The sequence below is a fragment of the Cervus canadensis genome, chromosome 8 (assembly GCF_019320065.1).
Source record: "Cervus canadensis isolate Bull #8, Minnesota chromosome 8, ASM1932006v1, whole genome shotgun sequence".
NCBI lineage: Eukaryota > Metazoa > Chordata > Mammalia > Artiodactyla > Cervidae > Cervus > Cervus canadensis.
In genome coordinates, this window is record NC_057393.1 from 86041344 (window position 1) to 86067319 (window position 25976).

Here is a 25976-nt window from a genome sequence, read left to right on the forward strand (position 1 = left end):
AAAAGAAGATCTATGCCTGCTTAGTATAACCTGTTACTAACTCACGTCAGTTTTTCTGGCATATCCTGATGTTTTTGTAATCAGGGATTCTCAAGATTACTGAAAAATAAAATGCAGGTTCAGAAGAAGATGGTGTTATTGCTGAAAGACGTTTGAGCCGTATTGCACTTAGTCTCAGTATGCTTACTTGTAAGTAGATTTTATATGTTTGTTTTTTAACCCCCTTTGTGTGTAGGTCCCCAGGCCAGCTGATAGGAAGTGTTTCTCCATTGGGACTGAAATTACAGAAGTTTTTAGTCACTTATATTTCTTTTCTTCCAGAAGAAATAAAGAGTATGTATCAGTAAAGAATTTCTTTTTAACTCATTAGCTTAAATTTTAAAATTTTTTTACAATGTTGATTATAAGCACCATCCTACTAGGAGATTCCTAGGACTGTTATAATCAGTATTGTCAAACTAGTTCCTTTCTTTCAGGATAATGTAAATTTTGTCAGAATTATACAATTGTCCATTGAAATTTAGTACACACTTTCACCTTTGTATATAGCACGGTACCAGTATTGGAATCTGTAGCATGGGAGTGATTATGGAATATATACTGCAGTTTGCCATTCTTTCTAAGTATCTCTATTCGGTTTCAAAAATTAGCAAAATAAGTCAAAGAAAAAAGGAACCTGGGCTTAGGAAAAAGTTATAAACAGAATATCCATTGTGTCAAAACTGTTGCTTTATACATACTTAGAAAGATTAAAAAAGAAGAAAAACTTTTTATAAGACCTTGTATCTTAGAAATGTCCCACTTCTTCGGATTGGAGACCTGTGTTTCTTTCTGATGAGCTCTGTTGGTAAGCAAAGCATGGAACCAATGTTGTCTTGTTTGCCGAGTAGCAGGATTTCCTCTACTAAGCCTTTTCTTCATTCTAGGCTTTGTGATGTAGAAAGTGACCCTGGCTATGAAATATATGTATTTTTTCCTTTTGTATTAATATTTAATCTGCATATAGGATGAACAATGACCAAAGGTAATATGTATTCAAAAGTCAGGAAAGAAAGGGAAAAGATGGCCGTCTATATATCACAACCTTAGATTTACAGAAAATTGATTGTTTTGGTTACTTTTTAAAAAACTAGAGTGGAGAAGGTAACTGCCAGAGCCATTCTTTTGTTTGCTAGAGTTCGGAAGTTTATAGCCGGGGGAGTAATTTTCTGACCACATGGGCGCATCCTGTGTGTATATCACAGTGTGAGTGAGATGCTGGTGGTCAGCACCCTGCAGAGTCTGAGAGCCTGGTGTTTGTGGTTGTACCAGATGCATGACACCCTTGTTAATGTGGTGGGTGAGTGAGAAATAGAAGCTTGACAGTTGCCTTCTTCCTTGTGTCCTGAGAGAGGCGTTAGGCAAAAGATGGGAACTTAAATAGTCCAGCAAGAATGAGGGCAAGTAAACTGTCTACTTATAGGTTTTACTTTGTAATTTTTTTCTGTCAGTGATTCCCAGTGAATATATTAAGCATACCTGGTTTTGGGCTAGGCATTTTGGGAAATACAAAATACATGTCATATCTTTTCAGAATTGTCCAGTGATTTCTTAAAAGTGATTTCTTAAAAGATTCCTACAATGATGATCTGAGGAAACAGACGTTTTCATTGACTGTGTGACTTAAAGACCCTTAAGACATCACACATTAGCAGAGAAAGCAGGATAGAGCACCATTGTTGTGTATCTCAAAATAGTTAAAGTAATTATAGTGTAGGTAAGAAATAGCCTGTGAGAAAGAGCTAATATTACTGTTTGCAGATTCCAGAGGCCAGATACCAATGGTATTTTTCTTTAACATCTCCAACAAAAGAATGGTTTCCAACAGTAAAAAATTTATCTTTTACCTTAACTTAAAAATAATATATATATATATATATATATATATATGTAAAACTGCTTGTTATCAGAGTATGTACAATATAGTAGAATACTCATCTTACTAAAAGGGAATGAATTTGAAATAACATTGATTTTTTTTTCCATCAGTTTTATTGAGATATAATTCACACATCATAAAATTTACCCTTTTAAATTGTTCAGTTCAGTGGTTTTTAGTATACTCACAAATTTGTACAACCATCACCACTAATTTCAGAATATTTTCATTATCCCCAAAAGAAACTCCATGTCCATAAGTAATCGTCTCATTTTCCGTCTCCCCTAGCTTCTGTCAGACACTAATTTATTTTCTGTCTCTATAGATTTGCTTATTCTAAACATTTCATATAAAAGGAATCATATAATATATGGCCTTTTATTTTATGTCTGGTTTCTTTTTGCTTAGTGTAATGTTTTAAGATTCACCTATATTGTAACAGGTATCATTCCTTTTTGTAGCTGAATAATAATGTAATAATAGTATTATAGATACTTCACATTCTGTTTATCCATTCATCAGTAGATATTTGGATTGTTTCTACTTTTAACTACTAATAAGAATTACTCCTGTGAATATTCATATACAAGTTTTTATATGAATATAATCTTTCACTTCTCTTAATTATATACCTAGGGGTGGAATTATTGGGTAATATGATAACTCTGTTTTTAATTTTTAGAGGAGCTACTAAACTGTTTTCCACACTGACTGTACCATTTTACATTCTCACCAGGAATGTCTGAGACTTTAGTGTCTCCACATCCTGTTAACACTTGTTATCATCTGTCCTTTTGATTAGAGCCATCCTAGTGGGTGTGAGGTTGTATCTCATTGTGGTTTTATTTGCGTTTCCCTACATGGTGTCTGATGATTTGAGCATCTTCTCATGTGCTTGTTAGCAACAATGATGTCTTAAAACTTTTTCTTTCAGGTAGTTTCCTGTTAAAGTTTATTCAGAAGATGACAAGCAGACACTGGTGTGCTGTTCCCATCTTGTTTCTATCTAAGGCCTTGGCAAATGTCCCAAGACGTAAAGCCCTAGGTATAGAAGGACTTCTTGCCCTCAGGTAATTTACTCTGTGTATATTCATATGTGGTTATTTGTCATAGCTTTCCTTAGCAAATTAAGTTTTCTCTTCTGCTTTAATCCTTGGTGAGTGGTTTTAGTTAATACTGGCATCCTGATTTTTCATTCTTAATTTTATAGAAGCAAAAAGCAAATAAAAAAATCTATTCATGGAGATTTCCGTTATGGTCCAATGGTTACGACTCCACACTTTCACTGCAGGGGGCACAGGCTCAATCCCTGGGTGGAGAACTAAGATCCCACATGCTGTTGAACTTAACTTTGTTTTATGAATTACTAATTTAAATGTTAATATATGCCATAATATATGCTGTTGGATTTTGACCACTTTAAAAATAAGGCCAATGTTTTTATTAAATATCAACATTAATTACCAATTATTTCCAAAAATGTGCTTTGAAAGTGTCTTGTTAGTTTTCAAAGATTCTTTTTCATATTAAAATTGCACTCTACTAGAGGCCTTACTTATTTAATAGCTTTGCAGCTCTCCTGATAGTGACTTTCTGCGTTAGAAAGTGTAGATATTATAAATCAAGTTGTCAGTAACTACAGATGATCACAATATTCTCTGAGCCCATGGGAGTGCGTGTGTTTTTCTGCACCCTCAGGGACGTTCTCCAGTGCACCATGATCACACATCAAATCCTGCTGAGAGGGGCAGCGCAGTGCTATCTCCTCCAGACGGCCATGAATCTGCTGGACGTGGTAAGCTGATCTTTCTTACTCACGTTAACTTCAGTTCGAGAGTCTTTCTTAGTGAGCGGGAGTTCATTAAAGAGTTAACATAGCAGGCCTGTGATGCTGCCATTAGAAAGCCCTGTTCATAAGATTGGCCCTTGGCTGGTGTCTGGAACCTGGATTTTGGGAGGGCTCCCACCATCCCAATACCGTGCCTGCAGGGGTCATGAAGACAGTGTGACCTTTACTGAACACCTGGTTTCCTTCTGGGGCTCTGGAGTTGTAGGTGCTGTGTGCAGGCCGTGTGTGAAAATACTGGGCCGTGGTTCTCTAAGCAGCCCTCCTGTAGGCATTTTACCTGTTGGTAGGGAAGCTCGCGACCATGCTGGGAGAGCTTTCTTGGAAGCTTTGACCTGGTTCTCTGTATTTTTTCTGTACATCTTCCAGGAACTTGACATTCAAAGAACATCCTTATTCTGTTTTTCACAGAGCTCTAGTAACACACTATTGTTGAGAACAGGGGTCAGCAGACTCTTTTGTGAAGGGCTGGATTGATATATTTTAGGTTTTTTGAGTCATACAGTCTCTATTACAGCAACTCAACAGCAGCCGTAGACCATTTACAAATAAGGGGGCATGGCTGTGTTCTAGTAAAACTTTACTCACAAAACAGGCTGTGAGCGACTTTGCCAACCCCAGACTTAGAGCAGGGTGTCTTAATTGGAGATGTGTGACCTTAAGGGGATGAAAAGATTTGGGTGGTTTTCTGAAGGCTGAGGGTCGTGTGTGTGGATTTGAAAAACTAAGATTCACTTTTGATGTAAATAATAGGTAATTTCTTATAGGATGTTTCTGGTTTTTGCTTTTAGATTGTGACCACCTTATCTCAGAGATAGTAATCTCGATTTTAAGGAAAATAGATTTATAAAGTAATCTTTCATTTTATATAATGGTTAGCTGTTTATAATCAAACTCTTCATTTTGAAAGTTGAATACTTCCTTTTTAAAAATATAGCTCTTGATTTAACTAATAGTATTCTACTTTAAATAAAATGCTAGATTGGTTTTACAGTGATGTTCATTCAGTTAAACATTTTTAAATGAGTAATTTTTTAAAACTGCCCTGCCCGCAGGAGAAAGTGTCACTATCTGATATCTCAACTTTTCTCATGTCAGTGAGACAAGAGGAGTCCTTAGGACGGGGAACTTCACTGTGGATGCAGGTGAGACTGAAAATAACGATGGGGTCTTTGAAAACTTTGTGAAAAATTGTTTCTGGTTGAATTCATTACTGGCCTTTCTTGTTATCTGTCAACAGAGGTTTTTGAAAATTGTTTATTTGCTTTGAGTGGACCTAACCAATAATGCTATTAGAAGTGGGAGACAGAAAGTGTTTGAAATAGAGATGGAACTATTCTAGAGAAGATAGTATTAGTGGGCAGATCTCGATTCCAGATGAGATGTGTTGGGCGTACTGGTGATGTTAGATTCAACAACAGCGACACAAACATCTACTGAGGTTCCCAACCCTGACGTTTTGGTGATCCGTAATTCTTCTGACTTCTTGCATTTCGCTCGTCATGAAACCCTAAATGTCTTGCAGTAGATGGAGAAAAGTCCCGACAATTATGAGTAAAGTTGGTATAAACGTTTGCATACAGGTTTTTGTGTGACCATAACTTTTTAACTCATTTAAGTCAGTTTCAACATATAATAAGCATGTGTTTAGTTTTTTTAAGAAGCTGCCTTCCATATCCATGATTCCTCCATGTCAGGACCCATATAACCATGGATATGAAATGCCATAGTATTTACTATTGGAAAAAAATCCACGTGTAAGTGAACCTGCAGTGTAAACCCATGTTGTTCAAGGATCAATTATATTTTAAAATGCATATATGATAGAAAATAAACTTGCAAGGAGGGTAGGAGCTTTCCTTATAACTTATATTTCAAATTCTACATTCTCTCAAAAATAAATCCTTGTTTTAGTATATGAAGATGAAATGAATTTTAAGGTTGTAATTTGTTTTACATAATGTGTTATTATTCATAGAGATGTTCTTTACATCACCTTATCAACATGTACATTTTATATTAGATGCTTTAAAAATTCTTGCCTGTTAATGAAGTTTATAAATTCTTTGAGGAGTTTAGAAAACACACACATGTATGTGAATATACTCACATACATACATACATATGAACTTTTTTTTCTGTATGAACTGTGTGTGAAGCTCAATCATGACAATAAACGTTCTGTTACTTTGTTGTGTTCAGTTATCTAAATTCAATTTATTGTGGAAGAAAGAAAATTAATTAGGGAAATTGTAAGCCCTTTGTTCAGTTAGACTTTCAAAATAAGTGATAACTGTTTTCTTTTTCAGCTCTGTGATTGGTTGCGTATTAACGAAAGCTGTTTCAGGCAGTCCTCAACTTGTAGCTCCATTGGACTTCACGAGACTTCCTCTTTAAATGCTTATGTCAGGAACCTAGTACAAGAGTATATTAGATCACCTGCCTGGGAAGGTAAGTCTGAGATCATTTTTATGGACTGATGTAACCAAAACATTTTCTAAGAACTTTCTACTGGTTTTTCACATTGAAAATATATACCAAATATATGCTGATTTATGGATGTCAGACTTGTATTTCAGCCAAATAATGTGAATAAATGTTATGTAAAAATACTGTTTCCTAACTTGCACTTTATCTGTTCTAAAACTTGAAATTTTAAACTCTTAAATGTTTTAAGAAACTAGTAAGCTGTCTGAGTAGGGATTGAACACAAATAAATTTATTAATTTATTCTACAATTACTGAATCTTTGTCAGCTAGATTTTGCAGATGTGTGTTTGAAGCCTCTGTAGTGGAAATATTTGTAGATAAATTTGTTTATCTTTTGTTTGTTTTCAAAGCATTATATTTAGTGTCAGCTGATTATGAAAAGTAATTTTAGAGAAAAATTATATTTGAAAGAATGGTTTTGTTAGTTTCTTTTTTTACCAGATACTTAGCAAAGATCAAATCCACTAAGTGAGGGAAGAACTATTAGCAGATTCATTAATTAGGATTCTTTCTACATTTCTAACGCTTCCTCATCATTAAAGTCATTAGTGATAATTTGGGTAAATTGCGTCTTTGAATTTAACATGTCTTCAATTTCCTAGCTTTGTCTCAGACTAAGTCATTTTCATCTCCTGATTTCTCTAATCTGATTATGGAATAGGTCTTAAATGATCAGATAATTATCCTTCCAAAATACATGAGTTTATCTGTTTGTCCTTTTCGGAATGTTTTACTTTTGTGTTTTTTTGTCTTTATTGTCTAGTAAGTTTACTGTTACTTGGAAGTTTCTTTCGTTAGGCCTATAAAAGTGAATAAATTTTAGTCCCTACTGGAGGGAGCATAGATTAAACTCCCTGAAATATCTATATAACTTGTCTTAAAACTCAGTCTATAACAGCATCAGGTCTGATTAAATCATTCAAAATTGGATAAAGTAAGATTTTTAGAGTTTCTTCTTTAACATTTCTGGGACTTAAACTGTTTAATATAATTTAAGTTTTTAAAAAAACTGATCTCAAGTACAAAGGAGGCGTGTGTGTATGTATGTGTAATATTTTTGTTTGACTCTTAATGCCCTTGGCTAAGTGCCTTTATACAATTTTAGTTTTATTATCAATTACTGGGCAGTTTTCAGAACAAGGCAATACATTGCAAAGCAAACACGATTTAGCTTGAATTTTTGAGCATAAAATACATATAACATTCAGATTTGTTTTTATAAAAAAAAAGTCAGCTCAAACATTTTTTAATCAAATTTTACACCTAAAGTAGTTTTTGGGGGGGTTTCATATGGTCAGTACAGCTAGATTTTACACAGATTATTCAGCAATTGTATGTCAGGTGTTTTCAAAGTGCCAGACGCTGGAGTTACAGAGATAAAAGATATGTCCTCTGCCCTCAGAGAACATAGGCCAACACGGGAAATGATAAGTAAACAGCTAACCTTAACACAATGCCTTGAAAGCCATAAGCACTGTGATGGGCCCCAGGGCCAGGGCTACTGATCCAGAACCTGTAGCCCTGTGGGGGTCAGGAGAGGTCACGGATGAGGCAACACTTAATAAGTGAGTAGAAATTAAGGTGGACGGGGAAGAGTATCCTGCAAGGCTTGGGTGAACTTACATCCAGGGAGCTTGAAAGCAGATAGACATCCACCAGTGTCTGTCTATAGCATGGAGCCCAGGTTGGAATGGTTAAGAGGTGGTTAAGAGAGGATGGATATATATTCGGTAGCTATATATGTACCATATCATATATATGATATGTAACAAAACAATGCAGCAACAACTAAAACCACACAAAACCAGCATCATCAACAAGCAAAAGTGTTGGAGCACTTTCAGAGCAGGTGTTCTGAATCAGAGAAGGTGAGACAGTTCGCAAACAGCAGTAACTGTGTGTCAGAGCTTGGAATTGTTGAGATCAACCAAAGAGTGAAATATATTGAAGAAATTTGTACTTACCCAGTTCATCAGAAAGGGTGCCTACTTAAAATGTAACCAAGATACCTGAAGATAGGAGAAGTCCCAAAGTAGTATATACTATAGCTGTACAACCAGTTTTAGAAACAGCTTTATTGACATGTAATTGACGTACATTAAATTGCACATATTTAAACTTAATACAGTGTGATGGGTTTGACCTCTGTGTATTGCTTATGAAACCATTAGCATAGCAAGATAATGAACATAGCCATCACGCCCCAGTGTCTTCACGCCTCTTTGTTACCCCAGCTCCTGCTTTCACCTGTTCCTCTGCATCCACCCTGACTTGCTTTCTGACACTAGTTTGCATTTTCTAGAATCACAGTCAGTTTTTAGAATTCGTAGTAGGGTTAACTTGCATTAAGATGACTAAGATAGCCAGTGACCTTTCGTTTCTTTAAAAGCATCCTTGCCTATACTTTTCCAGCCTCGGTGAGAGAAGAGGGAAAAGGTGTAAAGAATTCTTTGCCAGTGGTTCTCAGAGCATGATTTCCAGACCAGCAACATCAACATCACCTGGAAACTGTTTAGAACTGCAAATTCTCAAACTCCGTCCCACACAGAGTGGGAACAAAGTCTGGTGTGGGGTTTACCCTCTGTGTTTTTAACAGGCGCTCGGGGAATTCTGACACAGGCTGCGGTTTGAGACCCATTGTTCCGCAGCCTGGCTTTCTTTTAGTAGGGCAGCAGGGGGCTCAGGAAAGCAGCCCTACAGGAAAAACCTCTGCCAGAGTGCGCTCCACTGAGTGGTCAGGCATCTGTTGTAACTGACCCAGTCCTGTGGCTCTCCTTAAAGTCAGGAATCTTTAAAAACCCACTAAACCTCTGATTTACAACCTTCCCTTTCACTTATCCAAAGTGAAAAATTGTTTAGGACTTCAAAAAGTGCCACTGTGATTGGAAACATTCTCAGATAGCACCCCTACCCTACTCCCACCTCCTAGAAGGTCAAAAGGTATCTCATTATATGATTGCTAGAAAATGTAAGGAACTGAGTAGCATATTGGTACTTCGGTTTAGTCTTCGTTAATGATGAGTTTTTGTATGTAAATGTGGGATATAACGGAGTAGGCAACAGCAACCCACTCCAGTACTCTTGCCTGGAGAATCCCAGGGACAGAGAGCCTGTTGGGCTGCCGTCTATTGGGTCACACAGGGTTGGACATGACGTGACTTAGCAGTGGGATATAAAACACTAATGTGAGTAAAAAGGGTTCAGAGAACAAGTTTCAATAATTCACTCATAAAAAACACGTAAATTTAACCTACTAAATTATTTTGGAAAGCACCAACATTTAGATTGTCTAAAAAATACACATTTCTTATTAACCACTAAATAGTATTTATAACATTTTAAAAGAATAATATAAAATAAAGTTTATTCTTTTGTTGTGTTTTTAAACTAAATTATCCTCCATGCAAGTGTGTTTTTAGTATTGTCTGTCTTCTGTACTATTCTAACAAATTTGTATCAAAATAAATTACTCCCAATATATATTAGAATATTTTAAAATATGTTTTAAGTATTTGAACCACTGGTCTGGAAAACTAGATTAACTAAATTTTTCTTGAAAGTTGAGGTGAAGAGTATCATCTCATGATAGAATGAAAAGGAGCTCTAGCTATGATTTATTTTACTTTACCTGGCTTTCAGGAATAGGAAAATACTGATTTTATCATTTAACCATGTTCTTCCAAAAATTGTTCTAGAAACTTTGCATATATTACTTAATTTTTATAATAAACCCAAGGAAAGTCACAGGTTTATTTAGTTTGATTTTATAGAAGATGACCTAAGCTTTCTGAGAGGACAGTTGGCTGTCCCAGGCTCCCATAGCTAATAAGCAGGGTACCTGAGGTTCAGACAGGAGTCTGAGATGCCAAAGCCTTTGTATCTGTATCCACTCCATCCCCTTCCAGTTCCATTTTAGGGAACTCTCACCTCTCATCCAAGATGCCAGAATTGCCTCTTAACCGGTTACCTTGCATCTAGCTTTCTCTATAATCTCTTTTCCACATTATACCTAGAAAAATCTGTTTAATATACAAACTTTGATCTTACAGAAGTCTTCTCCCCTTCTTTGTATACATTCACTTTGACCTGTACTGGCTTCCTTCTGCTTTTGGGATGAAGACAGAAACCCCCCATGCCTATAAAGTCCCTGGTCTCTCCTGCCTGTTCGTGTAAGGTATCTTTGGTGCTCCCTCCCACTGTATACCCCAGTCCTTTTCATGGAACATGGCGTGCTGTCTGCTGCTTCAGGGCCTTGACAGGCTCTTCCTTCTGCCTGGGAGGGTCATGTCTCCCTTCCCCTACCTCATTCTTTCCTGGCTTTTGTACCCAGCCCAATTGTCATTTCTTCAGGGTGACTTTGTCTTACTCTCTAGTATAGAGTGTATACTTGCACGATTTAGAACACTTACTGCTATTGTCATTTTACATTTCTCTGAATATTCTTTGATGAATGCGCCCCTCTTCTGCACTGTGAATTCCATGAGTATAGGAGCCGTTGGGTCTGCGGCCAGGGCCTGGTCTGCATTTGGCATGCAGAGATGTCTGTGTTCACATTTAAGTATGTAAAAATGAACCATGCTGTGGGGTGTTCTATATTTCTTCTCAGCTGTATTTCTCTCATGTAATACTGATAAAACATATTCATTTAACTGTTTTATTTTTGAAACATCATCTTCTTAGGATTTTGTTAATGCTTGCAAACCTTAACTATTGTTATTTAAGGAGGAGAAAACAGCTGTATGCCTGATTGGTTTGAAGCTAAGCTTGTTGCTATGATGGTGTTGCTGGCCATAGATGTAGAAAGAATGAAGAGTCAATATAGGTAAGTGTTTTTAAACTTGAAAAAAAAGCTTTTTTTAAAAAAAGGCTAATCCTGTTTATAGTCCATATTCAGACTTTTCAGTGATTGGTATGGAATTGATCACAGCTTATTAAAGGAGAAAATTAGAACATGGCAACATACTTAAAGAAATATTTAACAATAAATTAATAGTGCCAGAGTTTTAAACTTCAGAAGTTAAAAAAAAAAACACAACTATGTGTGTGCAAATCACTGGTTTTGTGTAAGAATATTAGAAGAATGGGTTGTAAGGTCCTAGCATAAGATTAAGTAAAAACAATTACTGGATTTTACCTCTTTATAAAATATGTAAATTTTAAAAAATAACATAATAATGATAAAACAGTCCCATTTATATTTTGAGAAATATGAGCAGATTGTCACCAGATTATAATTATTGCAAAAAGCAGCTTCCTTAAGTAGTGTATTTGCATATAGTGAAAATCTCTTTTCTAGACAAGGTTTCAGTATTAAAATTGGTTATAACAGTTTTTCACAAATCTGTAGTTCTTTATATTTTTTGTTAACGTGTCTCATTCCCTTGACTAGTATATATTTGTTTTGTTTTTTTCTGAAATATAGAAGCGAGGTCTCAGCATTTTAATTTGCTGGTAAATTGGATCTAGGATTTTGTTCACGCTTGTTCCCAAAACCAAGGACGTGTATTGTTCCTTGTGCTTTCTTCTCCAGCGAATTGCTGCTCTCGCTGAGAAAGCACGAGTGGAAAGGCCCGTCCTGACAGGTCGTCCTTAAGAGTAATTCCGTCCAGTGGAATCTTTAGCTAACCAAAACTGTAGGTGGAAGACAGTTTCTTTATGCTTTTGAAATGCTTGATTTGGGCATGTCTTTTAATGTCTAGTGAAAAGCGGAGGACACAGAATGTATTAAGGATATTCTTAGATCCTCTCCTGGATGCCCTTGTGAAGTTTGGTACAAATGCCTACATGCCCTTGCTGAAAACTGACAGATGCCTGCAGTTGCTGTTGAAGTTACTGCAAACTTGCTTGTTGAAAGGTTCCGGTACCCGAGATGGTGAGGATCAATAGTTTCTGTTGGTGTTTTGCCAGGTATATCGTTGGTACTCAGAATGGGAAGCAATTCCTGACCTTTTTCTTTAGCTTCATACACTCAGCAAACACTTGCCGAGTGGTGCTGGGGAGGCAGCGACGAAGGAGCAGACAGCCCATCCAGAGCTGACGTTTTCATATTTGCATTCACTGTGCATTATTGATTCTGTTGATGGAATGTGATTTCATTTGCTTTTGCTTGTTTTGTTTGTTTGTTTCTATAGGTTCTCATTGATTTTCAGACTATTGAAAATGATCACTATTTCATATATATTCTAAGCCAAGATCCATTTCTTACTGACACTGTGTAACATGTTGCAGAAAGTAAACTAAAGCGTTGAGAATAGCAATAATTTTATAATCACTTGTGCACAGAGGAGCCTGGAGGGCTGCAGTCTGTGGGGTCACAGAGAGTCGGAGACAGCTGTGCGTCTGAGCACGCCGGCACACACATGTCCCTAAGCACCTCTATGTAGAAAACACTTCACCCAGGAAGTACATTGTTGGTGATGGAAGCACTGTGCACTTTCTTCCTTAAACTGAGATTTGTGTAAAACAGTGTTTGAAAACCCATGGACATCAGATATTAGAATTATCAGCGGGTAAGCCTTGGTTCCCAATATTTCTGATCAATTTCGTTTGGAATTTTAGAAATTTTCCATTTAGGAAAGAATATTCTAGAGAAGCTTTGGTATCGGTTAAGCTGGAGGATAATATTGAAAGGCTAGATTTCCATATAGACTTGTGAAATATTATAAAAGCTAGTGTCCAAGTCCTGATATTTTTGATAATGATAGCAGAGCCAAATGCTGTGTACACAGCAGTAACTTTTTATAAGATTTTACTCCTTTAAGGGCATAAACTTGTGTTCATTTGACACATCTTGACTGTTGAAAGCAGTTGACTCAGTACCCTCAAGTGCAGGACTGGGACATGGGTGCCTTTTGGAAAATTACTGGGATATTTGATACACGCAAGAATATGAGATAGTTGTATATAAATTATGATGCAAAATAATTATACATCCGTGAATGCAGCACCATTGCATCTGTTGCTGAGAACGAATTTACCCATAACTTCTCAGTCCCTGCGTTTTGCCTCCTTACTTTGTTTTTACCTGTGTCATTTCCATATACTTAAAAAATGATTTTGCCACATAAATCAATTTTCTCACAGTACCTTATCTCATTTTCCTGCTTTTAAGCTTTATAGAAATGTTACTCAACTGTCAAAAGTCTACTGTAACTTTTTTCACTTAGTACTCCTCTAAGATTAATCCATGTCCTTTCATATAAAGACTTCCTCATTTTCCCTGTGATGTTACCTTCCACAGTGTGATGACACCACAGTTAGGTATTCTCATATTGCTGGATGCTGGATTGCATTGAGTTTACTGCTTTTATGTACAGTGCTGATTTGAACGCTTGTCTACATGTCTCTTCTAGCTTGTGTGTGTCTCTCCAGTATATGTACCCCCAGGACCAAAATGAGTGGTTCTTAGGGTATGTGTGTATTCAGCTTTTAAGATAATACAAAATTACTTTTCCAAGTAGTTGTGTACATATTTTGTGTTCTTACTTGCAGAATGTAAGTTCCCATCACTCCTCATGCATCTCTCTCGTTATACTGTGAGTAAGAGCCAAGGAAATTCATGTTTAGTTTTGGTAGTAGTTGACTTCCAGATAACTGGCAAAACATGTTAGTTTAGTTAACTTTATTTTTAATTGAAGTCTAGTTGATTTACAATGTTGTATTCATTTCCACTGTACAGCAAAGTCAGTTTTTTCTGTATATATATATATATATATACACACACACACACACACACACTTGCATTTTTAAAATATTCTTTTTCATTATGGTTTATCATAGGATACTGAATGTAGTTCTCTGTGCTATACAGTAGGGCCTTATTTATCTGTCCTATATATAATAGCTTACATCTGCTCATTTAGATCTATTTAATTAAATTAATATAGATCTAAATCCTGAAAGAATTTCTTTAATAGGTAAAGAGGAAAATAGTTATTTTCATTTTATAAATGAGTAAATAATCTAGCAACTAACTGCAAGTCCTAGGATAAATGAACACATAATGGTAAAGTCAGAAATAACGAGGTACAGTCAGCCCTCCATATTTGTGGGTTAAACCAACTATAGACTGAAAATATTCAGGGCAAAAAATTCTAGAAAGTTCCAAAGAGCAAAACTTGAATTTGCCGTGCTTCAGTGCATTCTGCAGCAGAGCTTAGCTAAGCCTCGATCTGCTGTGAAATGTGTAATGTTAAAACACACTCCTGGGAAATGCAGACACATCTTCACCTACTGACGAGCCATAGTGGCTTATGTGGGAAAACCCATTTTACTTAAAACTTGCCCAAAAGATGTCTTAAAATGTTCAAAATAAACTAAAGCGTAATTCATAACTGGTGAAACGGTCTCTGCTGCCTCTGTCAGCTTAAAGCTCTAAATAAATGATGTTCCAATGTTTTTTTTTTTTTTATTCACAGTAACTGTACAATGTTTATTTTTATATTTGAGGAAACATACCATTAGTCACATTATAACTCTCCCCTTGTTACATTGGATTCTTCAGGGCCAAGTAACTGACCTCATCACACTCCTGTCCTAACTACAGGCTGAATTTGTCAAAATAGTGGGTATGATCCTTTTCGCCGAGTGTCACTTTTTTCCTGAGTTGCTTTTGTTTTCTGGCTTTGATCTTTTGTGTCTCTTTGAACTTTTCTTCCCAAATTAGGTTTTGATTAGTTTTTAAATTGTGGTAAAATATATGTAACAAAATGTACACTTTAAACGTTTTTAAGTGTATGCACAATACTGCGCGACCATCACCACAGTCCATCTCCAGGACTTTTTCGTCTTCCCAGCCAAATCTCTGTACCTGCTAGATGATTACTCCCCATCCCAGCCTTCCCTCCCCAGCCCCTGGCAACACCAGGAACTTCTGTCGCTGGAAATTTGACTGTTCGAAGTGGAATCATACAGTACTTATCCTTTTATGTCAGGCTTATTTCATTTAACATTAGTGTGTTCAGAAGGTTCATCTGTATTGTAGCCTGTATCAGAATGTGGTTCCTTTTTAAGGATGAATCGTGCTCTGTTGTATGTGTATGCCATGCTTTGTAATCCATTCATCTCTTGGTGGATGTTTAGATTGTTTCCATTTTTTGACTATTCAAATAACGCTGCTATGAACATTAATGTACAAATGTCTGTTCAGGTCCTTGCTTTTAGTTCTTTAGGGTACATACCCAGAAGTGGAATTGCTGGGTCATAGGGTAATTCTCAGCTGTGTCCGACTCTTTGCGACCCCATGGACTGCAGCACTCCAGGCTTCCTATTCCATCATCAACTCTAGGAACTTGCCCAAACTCATGTCCATCAAGTCGGTGATGCCATCCAACCATCTTATATTCTGTTGTCCCCTTCTCCTCCTGCCTCCAGTCTTTCCCAGCATCAGGGTCTTTTCAGATAAGTCAGTTCTTTGTGTCAGGTGGCCAAAGTATTGGAACTTCATTTTCAGCGTCGGTCCTTCCAATGAATGTTTAGGACTGATTTTCTTTAGGATTGACTAGTTTGATCTCTTTGCAATCTAAGGGACTCTCAAGAGTCTTCTTCGACACCACAGTTCAAAAGCATCAATTCTTTGGCACTCAGCTTTCTTTATAGTCCAACTCTCACATCCATACATGACCACTAGAAAAGCCATAGCTTTGACTAGATAGACCTTTGTTGGCAACATGATGTCTCTGCTTTCTAATATGCTGTCTAGGTTGGTCATAGCTTTTCTTCCAAGGAGCAAGCATCTTTTAATTTCATGGCTGCAGTCACCATCTGCAGTGATTTTGGAGCCTGAGAAAATAGTCTCTCACTGTTTGCACTGTTTCCCCATCTATTTGCCATGAAGTGATGGGACTGGATGCCATGATCTTAGTTTTTTGAATGTTGAGTTTTAAGCCAGCTTTTTCACTCTGAGCTCTTTCACTTTCAACAAGAGGCTCTTCAGTTCCTATAGAATCATGGTAATTCTGTGTTTAATTTTTTTTTTTTTTTGACTGATGTAAAGCCTGTGGGATCTTAGTTCCCTGACCGGAGATTGAACCTGGACCCCCAGCAGTGAAAGCGCCAAGTCCTAACCACTGGACAGCCAGGAAATTCCCTTTGTGTTTACGTTTTTGAGGAACCACATGTTTTTCATAGCAGCTGTACCATTTAGTATTCCAGTTGGCGTTGCACAAGGCTGTAATTCCTCCACATCCTCGATAACGCTTGTTATCTTTTGTTTTTCTTATTTTTGATAGTGGCTGTCCTCATGGGTATGGAGTGGTGTCATGATTTTGAGCTAGCTTTTTGATCAGTTTAGGTACCGCTTTGGGGATTCGGGTTGTGACTGTCAACCCCAAACATCATTCTGAACCTGTGCACAGGTTTGTATACTGTGATGCAGTGTTAAAGTTAAGCGTGTGGCAGTGACTGGCGGTCCAAGTGAAAGAGAGGTTCTTGAGTCCTGTGGTAACTGATAGGAAACACCGTGGCAACCGCGATGACGACACTGGAAACATGAATAGCATCAACTTCTTCGTGTCACTTTGTTCTCTATTCTTCAAGCCCTAACCCTAAACCTTCCCTTGTAATCTCAAATTAACCTTTTTTCAATCTAATGGGTTTGAATGAATCTGTGAAAAGTAAATATTTTTTATGCTATAAGTTTGAGATATGAGTTGAGAAATAAAAGGCAGAGGTTATAGAAGAGAGTTGTTTTCTGTTCTTACCATATTCATCAGTCATTTTCTTGGTTCATAAAAAGCTTTAATTCGCAACTGTTTGCTGGTGGCTGCTTAAACTGGCAAGTGACTCATCCATGAGATACTTCAGAGGCCGTAATAGGGCTGTCTTTATGATAGGTAACATGAATGTTTAAAATTAATACTGTGATTTTTAATGCAGTGTGTAATCTTTTAAAAAATTTATCTGAAAGTGATAGATGCAGCATTTTGTTAAATACCTATTTAAGTCTTTTGCCTATTTTTAAATTGAGTTGTTTTCATAATATTGTATATAATAATGAGAGTTTGTTATATATTCTATTAATAGAGACAAGTCTTCTGTTGAATATGTGATTTAAAAATATTTTTCCCAAATCTGGTGCTTCTCTTTGTCACTCTCTTAACAGGATCTTTTGTAGAACAGAAGTTTTTCTTTTGATGAAGTCCAGTTTATGTATTATCTGATTTTATTTATTTCTTTCTGACTGTGCATGGTCTTCATTGCTACATGGGCCTTTTCTCTAGTTGCAGCAAGTAGGGGCTACTCTCCAATTGCAGTGCGCGAGCTTCTTGTTGAGCACAGGCTCTAGGGCACAGACTCATAGTTGTGGTATACAGGCTTGGCATGTGGGATCTTCCCAGACTGGGGATCAGGCCCTGTCTCCTGCAGGAGACAGCTTCTTTACCACTGAGGCACCAGGGAAGCCCCTGTTCTATGGTTTTTTAGCTCTCAGATCTCGGATGTAAGCAGAGGTGATTTGCTAAGGCGGGAGGTGAGGTGGAGGTTCGCTTTCTGCCTGTGAGTTTCCAGTTGCTCCAGGACCCCTTGTTGATGAGATCTCCTTTTCTCTGTTGAATTGTCAAAAATCAATTGGCTGTGGTGGAAACAACCCAAAGTAGACGGATGCATGAATAGATGAGCGATGCACGACTGTAGAAAGGGGCACAGAAGTGCTGACACACGGACCTTGAAAGTATTAAGTGAGAGCAGCCAATTGCAAAATGCCATGTAACACGTGATTCCATTTGCCTGAAGCATTCAGGATAGGCAAACCTAGAGAGACAGGAAGTAGCCCAGTGACTGCTTAGGTCAGGGGAGAGGGTGAGGGTTATAGGGGTGGTGGCTCCAGGGGGTGGGCTTTTCTCTCTCTGGTGACGAAAATGTTCTGAAATTGACTGGTGACGGTTGTACGTGTCTCTGACTGTACTGAACACCATTGAAGTGTACACTCTTAGTGGGTGAATGGTAAAATATGCCATTTATAGCGCAATAGAGTTGTTTAAAAGCAGCTGGCCATGTCTCCGTGGGTCTGTCTCTGGGCTGTTTATTGATCTGTGTTTCTGTCCCTTTACCATGATGCGCTATTCTGGTTACTGTCGATTTACAACAAGTCTTTAAGCAGGTAGTGTGATTCTCTCAAGTTTATGCTTTTTCGTCAAAAGTATTTCGAGCTCTTCTGGTGCCTTTGCCTTTCAATGTACACTTTATCATCAGCTTGTCTGTATTTACCAAAAAAAAAAAAAAATCCTACTAGAATTGACTGGAACTGAATTGAATGTAAAGATCAGTTTTTTTGAGAATTGCTTTATTTATTGAGGCTTATAATTCATGAATATGGTTTATCTCCCAGTTTATTTAGGCTGTCTTTTATTTCTTTCATCAGAGTTTTTTTTTTTTTAAGTCTTCAGCATCTATATCCTGTGCAGGTTTTGTTAGATTTATGTAACATATCTTTGGGGGAAAGATTATTGTAAATGATAAATTTTTTAATTTTTTGGTTTTGAATTGTGCTTCGCTAGTATACAGAAATGTGATTAATTTTTGTGTTGTTGACCTATATCCCGTAACCTTGATGAAGTGTACTTATTAGTTGAAGTAGTTTTTGTTTTTTTAAGATCCTTCGGATTTTTTTGTAGACAGTGATATCATTTGTGAATGAGGACAGTTTCATTTCTAGGGTTTTTCATGGTTTATCCTTTAAATTTCTTTAGGATCTGGAGTCTGAAGTGATTCATTTTTAACTCCTGACAGTAGTAGTGGTGATCCTCTCTTTCTTCTCTTTAAGACTGGCTAGTATTGACCTTTTCAAAGAAGCAGCTTTTGGTTTCATTGATTTTTCTCTGTTGCTTCTTCTCTTTTCAATTTCATTCATTTCTGTTGTTTGCATCTTTCTGCTTGCTTTTGGTTTATTTTGCCTTTTACTGAAGTTAAGGCGGAAGCTTAGATTATGATTTTAGATCTTCTTTTTTAAAATGACATCAAATGCTGTGAGTTTTCTTTAGTTTTGTATTATTTGCATCCCACAAATTTTGGTATGTTGTATCTTTAGTTCAGAATTTTCTTTTTTTTTTTTTTGAGACTTTCTCTTTTACCCATGAATTATTTAGAAATGTATTTGGAGATTTTCCTGTTATCTTTCTGTTATTGCTTTTTGTTTTAATCCTCTTCTAGTCGAGAGAGCATACTTTGTACAATTTCAGCTTTTAAAAATTGTTAATTTGTTAGGGTATGGTTTATTTTGGCCTGTGTTCCATGTACACTTGTAAAGAATGTATATTCTGCTATTATTGGGTGTGGTGTTCTATAAATGTCAGTTATATCCAAGAGTTTTGTGTTGTTTTTTAGTTTTATATTCTTGGAATTTAGGAATGTTGAACTCCAACTATAATTTTGGATTTGTCTCTTTGTACTTTTACTACTGGCAGCTTTGCTTTGTGTATTTTGAAGGTGGATAGGTAGGTTGTGCTTTTTCTCGGAAGTTGACTCTTTTATCATTATGTAATGTCCCTTTTTATCCCTGATTATTTACTTCACTCTGAAGCCTACTTTGTCTGATAGTAGTATAACCACTTGTACTTTCTTTTAATTAAAATTTGCATAGTACTTTTTTTTCTGGCTTTGAACTTTTAGCCTATTTAATGAGCATTATGTTTAAAGTGAATTTCTTATAGACAGCATATAGTTGGAGCATGATATTTTGTCTCTTCTGACAGTCTGTGTCTTTTATTTGGTCTAAACTATTTGCATTTAATCTAATTATTTACATATTTGATTTTAGAGCTGTCACTTTTTGTATTCTGTTTATTTTCCTGTTTTTCATGTCTTTCTTTCCCCTCTTCTGGCTTCTTTTGAGTAGTCTGAACATTGTTTTGTCTTCCATTTTAATTATCTTTTGTGTTTTTTACTAAATATCCAAAGTTTTTTGTGTGATTGCTATAGGGATTGTGATGTGCATACTTTTTTACAGTCAGCTTAGAATTAACATTTTACCAACTTGAAATTCATATAGAAATGTTACTACTTTATGTGTCCCTTAATCTCCTCTCCCTCATTTATTATAGTTGTCTTATATCTATGTTTGTTAAAAACGGTACCAGACAATGTTGTGTTTTTTGCTCATAAGCATCAAACACGTTTTAAAGACTCAAGGGAATAGTCTCTTGTATTTACCCAGATATTGAAATTTTTTTTTGCTCTTTCATCCTTGACATTCCACGTTTTCCCGTGGCACTGTATACCTTTTGTTTGAAAAATGTCTTTTAATATGTCTTTGGAGGCAAGTTTGTTGGCAATGAATTCTCTTAATTTCCCTTCATCTGAATATGTTTTTATTTTGTTTTCTGAAGAATATTTTTGTTGAAATGAAATTCTGGTTTGCTAGGTCTTTTCTTCAGCAATTTAAAAATGTTCCATTTGTTTCTGACCTCCACGGTTTCTCATTAGAACTCTGTAATCATTCACATCCTTTTTTTTTTTAAAAACCTGGCCATGCTGCACATGCCATGTAGGATTTTAGTTCCCTGACCAGGGACTGAAACTGTGTCCCCTGCAGTAGAAGTGTGGAGTCCTAATCACTGGACCACCAGGGCATTCCCCAATTTGCATATTTTACTGATCTGTTTTCAAGTTCACTGATTATTTTCCCTTACGTTTCTTTTCTGTTATTGATCCCATCCAGTGAGTTTTAAAATTTTCAGTTATTGTACTTTCAATTACAAATTTCTATTTGGTTTTTGTGTAAGTCTTCTGTTTCTTTGGTGAGACTTTCTGTTTTTCATTTATTTCAAGAGTAAATGTTGACTCTTCAGGCATGTTTTAATAGCTACTTTAAAGTCTTTGTCAGATTATTCTAACATCACTGTCATCTTGGTGTTGTCATTTGTAGATTATTTTCCCATATGAGGTAGGAATTTTCTCATATTTTATCTACCCAGTTATTTTGGATTGTATCCTAGATCTTTTGAATATTGTGTTATGAGACTCTGGATCTTGTTTAGATCTGTGGACAGTGTTGATACGTTTGTGTGGCGGTCAGCCAGCCTGGCTTGGTTTAGGCTTCAATTTCTGTTGCTCCAGCTTCTATGGGTGTTGATTCACTGTCAGTTTTGTTTTCAAGTCTTTTGCAGTGCTGTCTTGACCTGTGCCCTGACTGCTGCATCCAGCGGCCAGGCTGGCACCTGTGCGGTTGTCTGTTCAGTGCTAAACATGTTTGACCTTCTGAGTAGCATCATATCCAGGGCCAGCAGTTCAGGGGTGAGCCTAACCACCCTCCACACACCACTTGCTGGGGCTATTTTCCTGATCACGTCCCTCTTCGGAATCTTCGAACTACTTGCTGTCTAGTTCTCTGAGTTTCTCCTTTTTAATTTCCTGACCAGATAGTGGGGGCCCAGTCTGCTGCCCACCTTCCTGACTGCTCCTCCTTCGAGGGGTCCAGTCTACAGCGAGACCAAAGCAAACTCACCACTGTTCATGGTTATTACTTGCTAAATCCATCTGCTGCTTTTGACTTTTGAGAGTCTTCACGTGACTGTTTCAGATATCCTGTCCCAGCTTTGTAGCTGAATTCAGTGAGAGAGGGCAATGTGCTTTTGCTGCATCTTATCCAGAACTGAAACTCTTCAATGATTTTTAAGATTAATTGTAGATAATCCCTACTGTTATGTTACCAGAATTCATTTTTGATAAGTGATTCACACATACACCTAACAGAGTTGAACTTTTGCTAGAATATATGATATACTTATTTCTATAATTTTAGTTGCATGCTTTTTTTTTCTCCATACAGATGAGGTATTTACTCTTCTTCAGAACTTTATCATGTCTACTACAGAGAGCATTTCTGAATTTATTCTCAGACGACTTACTATGAATGAACTAAGTACTGTAAGTATTTACTTGAGTAACTTCAGTCTTTTCATCAGTATTTTGAGTGATTACTGACTGGCCGGCACTGTATTGAGTTGAAAGGAAAAGTTAATATGATATTTTCTTGAAAAGTGACCTTGGGGGGGCAGAAAAAATTGAAGCTAGGAGACTAGAGTCTCCTAGCTCCAGTTCAATCAGTGTAACTGATTCTAGGAAAGTTATGTTGAGCCTCAGTTTCCTCATCTGCGAAGTGGAGATAAGATACCTGCTTCCTAGAATTTAGAGAGTATCAAATGGTATAACATATTTGAAGTACTTAGCATAGTCAATGCGTATTTGGTCCCAGGACCCAGAGATTCTGACTTGGCAGGTTTGGGATGGGACTGGCTGTCAGTACACATGTATTTTTATGTCTGTATGTGATCTTCAGATGAAGTTAGAGTCGGGGACAACCAGTCTGAGGTCAAGAGGATGCTCTATGAAGACAGGTATCTGCTCTGTCTGTGCTCACTGCATAATTGTTCTTTCTAGGACATCTGAAAAAAAATTACAAAGTTTTCTCCTTTTCTTCGGGAATATTTTGAAAATATTAATTTTATAGAAATGCCTGTAATTCTTAATTTGGGAGGGTTTGACATTCTCTAGGGCAGGTGTTGAAACAGTTAGGATCATTACATTGTCAATAGAGTGAGAAAGCATACTTATTTTAACAACTTTTATTAGAACATCCAATTAAGGACATTTGTTTGATAGCTGATAAGCAGTTGTGAAAATACAAAAAGGCAAGTTTTATACCAAAAAACCTGAGATATTTTGATAATGCAAGGAACAAACTCCTCTGGAGGGAAGTGTGTTTATCTTTAGCATTTTTCTTATTCAACAGCTGTTAACAGTAGTTTTGGTACACCTAAATTTCCAAGAAGACATTTAATAAAGAAGTAACTTTCCATATTTTGTTCCCCTATCACTTTATTGTTATCAGTATTACTTTTCCATTTTATTATAGAAGTTTTCAGACATACACAAAAGTATAGTGAACTCCTTGTCCGCAAGGAGGGACAGAAATAATATTTTTGTTTGTTTGGAGTCTGAAGCTAAAAATAGCTTTAAAGGGGGGAAAGTTATTGTGATTTTGTCTTTCAGATTTTAAAAAGTGAACTCATTTCCAAAATAACTTTAAATTATTATATAAATCCACTCTGTAATACATTTGGAATTAGAATTCCCAATTAAGTGCATTTGTTTGATAACTTATTATAGTTTAATAAAAATCTCTTCCCCACTTTCCTTCCCCTCAGCAGCGTGATAGTCAGTATTTAACAACAGGCTCTCCCGCACATGTCCATTCTCTGATGTGTAGCTGTGAAAGTCAGTTTTTCAGGCTTGATTTGGGTCCCTTCTTTCCTCATTTCCTCCTGTGTAGGTGACCTCATCTGCACACCCAGGTTCAGTTACGCCAGGCACCCTCACATCCATCTCCACCTCTGACTGTCCTGGCGGAATGCCGTTCAGCCAACTGCTGTTTGATAACTTGAGCTGGACTTTCCACACATTTAGTGTTTGAAATGGAACCTCCTATCATTCCTATAGGAGGTTATCCATCCTACCCCACGCCCCTAGGTCCGCTTCTCAGTGGATGTGTGTGATCCAACAGGTTTCTTTCAGCCTAAGACTTGGGAATCCTCCCTGGTACCTTTATCCATCCCTCTCACCCCTGTGTTCAATCTGTCACCAAGCCCTGGAGTTGTCCCTTCTCTCTGCATTGTGTCCTAGCGCTTGGCAAAGTGCCTGGCATCTAGTGGTTGCTCAGTGAACACTGATAAACTGAATGAATTCTGTGTTTCCTGTGTGCCGCAGAAGCCTGAGGGTAGAGTACTTGGCACTGTAATAATAACCAAGGCCACCTCTCAGGGCCCATATCTTCAGCATGCTTTCTCTCACTTAATTCTTACCAAAACCTTGTGATGGAGAGATACAGCCTCCCGATTTTACAAATAAGGAATCTGAGGCCCAAAGAGATTAGGTCTCTTGTCATAGGTCACAGAGCTAGACTGAACCCAGTCTGCCTATGTGTAGGAGTTTAGAAGACCTGCGTTTAATTCTGTTGCCCTGCTTACTAGCTCTGAGACGCTGGGTAAGTTGTTTAACCTCTCTGAACTTAGTCATCTTCTTGGGCAAGTGGGGCAGTGACCATTCCTTGTAAGAGTGGAGTGTGGGTTCGCTCCCTGGGTTGGGAAGATCCCCTGGAGTAGGAAATGGCAACCCACTCTAGTATCCTTGCCAGGAAAATCCCGTGGACCGAGGGGCCTGGTGGGCTGCAGTCCATGGGGTCACAGAGGGCCAGACACGACTGAGCGACTTAGCGCACACACAGCCTGGAGGCATAGTTCCTGCCATCCGTGCCAAGTCTCTTCAGTCATGCCTAGCTCTGCGCGACTGTACGGACTGTAGCCCGCCAGACTCCTGTCCACGGGACTCTCCAGGCAAGAGTACTGGAGCGGGTGGCCAGTGTGCCTTCCAGGACGCTCATAATCCAGCTGGGGAGCCAGCTCCGTGCTGAGTGAGTCGTGACATGTGCTGTAACTCTGAACGCAGTGTCACTGTCTGAGCACAGAGGAGGGTGTGCTCAGCTCTGCCTGGGGAGCTGATGGAAGGCTTCTTGGAGGAGATGATCTCTCCCCTCTCAGTGCCATCTTTCAGTACTTTTAGATAAACTAATTTATTTCCTGTCTGAACTCTCCTGGTTTTGTGAAAATCTTGGACCCTGCTTGTTAAGTGTTTTATTATGTGTCTTAGGTTCCAGATCTGGATCGTTGCCATTTGTACCTGATGGTGTTAACTGAGCTTATAAATCTCCACTTGAATGTTGGGTGGAAAAGAGGCAACCCTATTTGGAGAGTTATTTCTCCTCTGAAGAATGCGTCTGTTCGGCATCTTCAGGAGATGGACCATGGACAGGTATTCCTCTTTGCTTCATGGCTTATAGTTATGTTGAATAAGGCATGCATGGAATACATACTTGACTGTTAGACAATATTTTGATATACAAAAAGCATCTGCCAAAATTTAATTTTGAAAATAATATCCTTTGTTCATAATATTCGATGAAGACTGAGACTCCTGTCATAATATGTAACATTGTATTGTATATAATAGGTATATAGCAAAGATATGGTGACTTGAGTCTTAAAATCATTTAGATACAGAAGGTGGGTTTTCACTAGGTCTTTTGCCCAGGTACCAGTCAGGGACACGTTAAGGTGTCCAAACTCACCAGTGTGGTGTCTGGAGCCTCCGTACCTAGCCTTCTGCCTCACTTTCTAGCCTAGTCTGCATCCCTCTCCCCCTCCTTCCCACAGGACACCTGTGCTGCATTCCTGCTAGGCCACCACACGGGGCTTCCCGGATCACAAGCGCATCCTGCCTCATCTAGGCCTCCACTTGTGTTTGCTCCTTCCACTGAGAATGCCGTCCCTTCAACATACACTTGCCAATAGTAGCTGGTCCATCCTTAATGTCCCAGCTCATATTACATTTTCTCTTAAAGGCCTTGGATTGATGTCTCATTCTTTCCTTCATTTATCTATTACTTTTTATGCCTTCATTTTTGTACTTATTTCCATTTTACTTGCTTTTGGAACAATTTATGTGTATATGTCTTCTCCATTAGATTTTAGTACCTAGAGGCATTTCTTAACATGATATAATAAGATGTAGTGGTTATGAGCACAGGCTTTAGAATTAGACTTCCTGGTTATGAATCCTGGCTTTATCCTTACTAGCTGTGTGACCTTGGGGAACTTACTTAGCCTCTCTGTGCTTCATTTACTATACCCACAAAATGAGGGTTATAGGGTTGATGTGAAAATTAAAGCTAGC

The 25976-nt window shown here is 37.5% G+C and overlaps 1 protein-coding gene across 6 annotated transcripts in view; it reads left to right on the forward strand.

The window, feature by feature from the left end:
* The window catches only part of TARBP1 (TAR (HIV-1) RNA binding protein 1), a 61157-nt gene that overhangs the window by 11244 nt on the left and 23937 nt on the right, over window positions 1-25976 (forward strand). For all 6 annotated transcript variants that reach the window (XR_006270949.1, XR_006270947.1, XR_006270948.1 and 3 more), the window contains exons 6-14: window positions 236-333; window positions 2853-2988; window positions 3617-3713; window positions 4820-4909; window positions 6074-6215; window positions 10977-11076; window positions 11954-12126; window positions 22018-22115; window positions 24894-25055. Coding sequence is in view for 3 of the 6 variants with exons in the window: in XM_043477077.1 (XP_043333012.1) it covers window positions 236-333; window positions 2853-2988; window positions 3617-3713; window positions 4820-4909; window positions 6074-6215; window positions 10977-11076; window positions 11954-12126; window positions 22018-22115; window positions 24894-25055 (1096 nt within the window). In the remaining 3 variants the exon portion in view is untranslated. The remainder of the gene's footprint in view (window positions 1-235; window positions 334-2852; window positions 2989-3616; window positions 3714-4819; window positions 4910-6073; window positions 6216-10976; window positions 11077-11953; window positions 12127-22017; window positions 22116-24893; window positions 25056-25976) is intronic.